The following is a 5,851-nucleotide window of genomic DNA, read 5'->3' as shown; positions in this document are numbered from 1 at the left end:
AGTAAATTTTTAAAGCTGTACTTTTATTTGTACTTAAATACAAATTAAGCTAAATAATCTCCTTCGTTACATTTAAATCATAATTCGTTACTGAGTACCCCAATTTGAATTGATATTCAAACCTTTGACGGCATTTCAGTAGCCAATAAAGATATCAGATCGTAAACGGACAAATAAAAGCCCTGGGGCCAGTTGCACCAGCTAGACATAAAAAAAGCTGGGTGTAAGCCCTACGCTAGGCTTTGTAATGTCCAGCTTTACGATAAATATTTACACCTGTTGCACCAACTAAAACTACGATCAGGCGCAACTACGCCCCGCACAGAATGAGCAAATGTTTAAGATTGAGATTTTTGTAATGGTAATTAATCAATGTTTATATGTAGGCTATGTAAATAAAAGCCTATATTAAAATCTGTTCATCATATAAAACGAATGTGTCTTTTTTAGAAGTAATGAAATAATGTTTGCCTTGAAAAAATGGATGCACAAAACAATTTGAAATAATAAAATATCTATATGGCAGTATACAGTATGTGGTAGTTTTGCCAATGGTATTGAAATTGATTGAAGTCATGAATGCGTCATGAAATCAAAAATGACCCTACTTACTTTTTTAGTGCACATGATTAGTCTTGTGATGAATAATTAAACCATGCAAGTCAATACACCGGGAAAAAATTGTCTGAAATAGCTAAAAAGTAACTAGTAACTAGTACGAGTAATTTGAACTTTTACTTAAGTACCTTTTTGACACCAGTACTTTTACTTGTAATTTAGTATTATTTCAGCAATGTAACAGTACTTGTACTTAAGTACATATTTTCAGTACTCTTTACACCACTGGTTCTTGGGGTCATAGACAGCATTCCTCCTCCTCCAAACACAGCGAATTGAGTTAATGCCAAAGAGCTCGATTTTGGTCTCATCTGACCACAACACTTTCACTCAGTTCTCCTCTGATTCATTCAGATTCAAACTTCAGACTGGCCTGTACATGTGGTTTCTTGAGCAGGGGGACTTGGGGGCATTGCAGGATTTCAGTCCTTCACGGCTTAATGTGTTACCAGTTATTTTCTTGGTGACTATGGTCCCAGCTGCCTTGAGATCATTGACAAGATCCTCCGGTGTAGTTCTGGGCTGATTCCTCACCGTTCTCATGATCATTGAACCTCTACGAGGTGAGATCTTGCATGGAGAACCAGACCGAGGGAGATTGACAGCTATTTTGTGTTTCTTCCATTTGCGAATATTCACACCAACTGTTGTCACCTTCTCACAAAGCTGCTTGGCGATGGTCTTGTAGCCCATTCCAGCCTTGTGTAGGTCTACAACCTTGTCCCTGACATCCTTGGACAGCTCTTTGGTCTTGGCCATGGTGGAGAGTTTGGAATCTGATTGATTGATTGCTTCTGTGGACAGGTTGTCTTTTATACAGGTAACAAACTGAAATTAGGAGCACTCCCTTTAAGATTAGGAGATTAGAAGCACTCCCTTTACATAAAAGACACCTGGGAGCCAGAAATCTTGCTGATTGATAGGGTGTTACAGAAGTATACCAGGACACAGAGATATTAGTTAGCAGGTTTATTGAGCACATATAGCAGAATGAGCGGGAGGAAACAGGTCAATGTTAGCTTGGTATCTTGATGATGATAGTGATGAGAATGGCTTATTTTACAGATGAAGGGGTCACACCAGTGCCGAGATCCGAGAAGGGGAGGATCAGAAGATGAAGGAGGATGAGGATGAGGAGAACACTTTGGAGAGAACACAGGAGGTAAGTACAGGAGTAAACACTATCAGGCGATCGCTTGGAAATGTCAATAGCATCAGGTAGGAGTCCAATCAAGGTATCAACATGACCGAACACTGGAGTGAGGTGCTGTGAGTGCTTATGTAGTGGGTTGATTGAATGAATTGATGAGAATGACTTGGTGTGGGTGATCAGAATTCTGGTGATGAGGTCCGATGGGATTGGCTGGGCTGTGAATCAGGCTGTTCTGTGTCATAGGGGATCAAATACTTATTTCACTCATTCAAATGCAAAGCAATTTATAACTTTTTTGAAATGCATTTTTCTGGATTTTTTTGTTGTTATTCTGTCTCTCACTGTGCAAATAAACCTACTATTAAAATTATTGACTGATCATTTCTTTGTCAGTGATCAAATGTACAAAATCAGCAGGGGATCAAATAATTTGCCCCCCCCCCAACTGTATTTATGTAGGGCTGGTTGATCTAGGAGAGAAGTCCTCCCTAATAACCAAAACCTTCAAAGCGAAAGAAATGGCTTACTCTCCATTCTGTTGTTCACCATGTCACTGAAGCTTTCAAAACAGGTAAATTACAGTTCCATCAGCAGCCTGCTTTTTTTTTTTTTTTTTGTAGCTTACGAGTAAACACATCAAGGTGGCTGTTTTATATACAAATGTTGTGTTACATAAAAGTTTGGATTCTCATCCGGAGTACAAATGATCAGAAATGTGTTATGTTGGGGTGATGAATTGATGTGCTGCATGAATGCAAATAGCAGAACGGTTTCACCATACACACGTACATTTCAAAACTCGCACAAAGACACACATTCACGCTTGAAAGGTTTCATGTCTAGTAATGAAAAAATTTAATATTTAAATAATCAGTCAAGTAGTTTCCTGAAGACATATATAAGTAAATACAGTCTTCACACTTAATGTTCCTGTCACTCAACTTTCAATAAATCTTTTATGAACAACAGCCCACCAAACCTCATCAAGAACTCATGGCATATTTTGCTTTCAAACTGACTGAATATAAACATGAAGTAGCCTGCTTCCCTCCTGTCAGTCAAAAGGTATGGCATTAAATGGTTTGCACTCAAACATCCCAAGTTCCTCATCCATTAAATATGAACTAATTGCCTAGTTTTAGCTGTAAAACCGAATAACATTTTTGTAACGTCAATCACATTCTTTCTACAATAAAAATGATACACGATGCACAGAGAACAGATTTTCAATGCACTTTAATGAACACTAAAGCATTACCACACACAAAGGAGTATAAAACCCAGCAAAACTGAGAAATAGAAAAATAAAAATGACACTTTTTTCTTAAATAAATGAAATATGTGCTGTAACAAAACAAAATGTGGGAAAGCAAAGAGGGGAAGGAAGTTTAAGTAACAGTTCATAAACAGTGTGCTGCCATTTTGAGTTTTGCCATTCAGGCAACATTCATGAGAACTTATGGCAGTAAATGAAAATATGCTGATTTTATTAAGTGGAGCTGAGGATGATCAAGCAAGGGGAGGAGTTAGCAACCGGTACAAGCTGCAAAAGCACATATTTCACAGACGTCCACAGGCACAGATGCTGAAACAGACAAAAAGTTATCTCAGGTTAGATTGGGATTTATCAAGCAATACAATGCAATTTATTGACAATACATTGTATAAAATTATTGCACATGACTATTACCTAGCCTAGCGAAGGACATTGTTGCTCCTCTCTGCATGCACAGAGGCGTAAACTCCTGTGGCAGAGTTGGATTGGCGCATACAGAAAAGTAGCTCGTCTTGGCCAACCGAGGGTTTTGTGTTCGTGGTAGGTCGATTAATTGCTGGAGAACTTTCACCGAGTCCAATGAAAAGGAAAAATCACCTTCCTACAGGAGGGAAATTGTAGAAATAAATGGATGAGTTCAATTCTCAATGCCAAGACCTAACAATGCGTCAGCACTGACCGCTGGAGTTCAACTTAATAGCATTTGGATGAACGATTCTTTATAAATAGCTTAAATGACTCCTGCCTTTATTGAATACACCTTTGAGCCATATGCACAACAATATACACGTTTCAGAATCAGGTCAGATGCAAACTGATGCAATTCTGAGGACATTACATCCATAAATCATGGAATGAAGTGTTCATTAGGTTAATTTAAACTAGTAAGAGGTTTTTAATTACAGAGAAGCAGCAATGATAGCAATACAAGCTTGAGCTTACCTGGACTTGCACAGCCTCACAGACCAGGCAAAGAGCTACAACGAGGAAAGCGACAAACAAAACCGTCTTCATGCTGGCTGATTCTTCTCGAGAACAGTTTAGCTGTAGTATGTTTTTCGGTTGTTGTCTCTGCAATCTCTGCCTTTCTCCTCTTTCTGTCTCCTTTTATATAGAAACCAATCCCCGGACCAGAAACCTATCAGAACCTGTCATTGTTTTTTTCCTGTTAATGAATAAGGAGGATAAATTTTACGATGTTGTAAAACATAATTCATAAATCCTACGTGACCTCATCTGTAGTTGTGACATACACTTTTATGGATCTTTTAGTTAGGTTTGTCTAGTGGCTTGTTCTTCATTCTCTAGTTAGGGTTAATTAATAACCACACAATGAGCACACAATAGTGTCTTTGTGTTGGGAGCAGGTTAAAGCTAATGAGAATACCAATGCAAGCAAATATCAAAACAAAGTTACACTTTACTTTAAGTAATTAGGTCATTTTTCCTCCTGATCACACTAAATGTTTAGTCATTTTCTGTAGTACACTTTTTGAAAATATTACAGTAATGATCTAATATATCACGTTGTAAGATTCTTGTATTCCTCTGTGGATGTTTCAAAAGTGAAAACAGACATTCTATGGGCCCTAAGTCAGTGATATATAAAATAATATATAGATATTTAAAGATATACAAATATAAAGAAGATCAGTCTAGTTCACAACTAGTGGTTCATAACCCAAAAATGTTGTGAAAGGGTTATGGACAACAAAGAAAAATAAAATGTAACTAACTGTAATATATAAGTGTGTACATTAGTCTTAAACCACTGTATTTTTGGTGCAAATGTGTCAGTTGTAAACATGGTTAAGGCATAATGTTCAAAGAAACACAATGTTTGACTCAGTAAGGCTAATAAATGACTATTCTGCTGTTTGCATTTAAATTGGTCAGATTTTCCCATTTAACTCGCATGATTTCAAAAACAGTTTCATTTATTTTTACAAATATTTAACAGTGTTGTTTGGAGATACATGAATTATAAAGAAATTAATACTTTTATCCAGCAAAGATGAATTAAACTTATCTGATCAAAAGCAACAGCTTCTATTTGAAATAAATGCTATTCTTTTTAAATGTCTATATCAAAAAAACCTGAATAAGATGTATCAATTTCCACAAAAATATCAACTGTTTTTAACATTAATAATGAGAAATTGAGTATATTAGAAAGATTTCTGAAGGATCATGTGACACTGAAAATTCAGATTTTCAATCACAGTAATAAATGAAATGAAATTAAAATACATTAAATAGTTTTAATTGTAATATTTCACATTATTGCTGTTTTTGCTGTATTTTTGATCAAATAAATGCAGCCCTGGTGAACACAAGAGACTTGTGTAAAAATATAACTTCATTATTATCACAAATCACTATTATGTAATCAAAATCAATGTGCTATATAAAGGAAGACCAAGAGAGCAGTATATGAAAGTTCATATTAAACCACTATCAATAATTCTCATAATTAACATACTTATTTTATTTAGATATGTACAGGTTTAAAGATGAGATGTAACTGTGCTGACAAAATGAACAAAGTCTTATGTCTATCTGGTTCTGATAAACCCTTTAATCATTAATCAGAAAATCTATTCTTCAAAGTTTCATTATCACAGAATGATCTGTTCAATCCTCTCAAATCACTTATACGCAAGAACCTTCAGTTCAACCAGACAACGTTTAGACTATCAATACCTGCAAAATATGTTTTTATACAATAGATGAATAATTCTAAACATCACCAGGTTCACAGAAACGCTTCAGTCTGATACTGTTATAGCGCCCACACCTGATCA

At 35.9% G+C, this 5,851-nt stretch overlaps 1 protein-coding gene across 1 annotated transcript; it reads right to left on the bottom strand.

Moving 5' to 3' along the window:
- Window positions 1–3,297: 3,297 nt before the first annotated feature.
- LOC306856512 (guanylin-like) lies at window positions 3,298–4,061 on the bottom strand (the record flags this gene model as incomplete). Its single annotated transcript, XM_079395852.1, has 3 exons — window positions 3,298–3,356; window positions 3,462–3,648; window positions 3,990–4,061. The coding sequence occupies 3 exons, from the start codon at window positions 4,059–4,061 to the stop codon at window positions 3,298–3,300; spliced, it is 318 nt and encodes a 105-aa protein (XP_079251978.1).
- Window positions 4,062–5,851: the final 1,790 nt, after the last annotated feature.

This window comes from Barbus barbus (assembly GCF_936440315.1).
Source record: "Barbus barbus genome assembly, chromosome: 37".
Taxonomy (NCBI): domain Eukaryota; kingdom Metazoa; phylum Chordata; class Actinopteri; order Cypriniformes; family Cyprinidae; genus Barbus; species Barbus barbus.
This window is presented reverse-complemented; position numbering and strand designations above follow the sequence as displayed.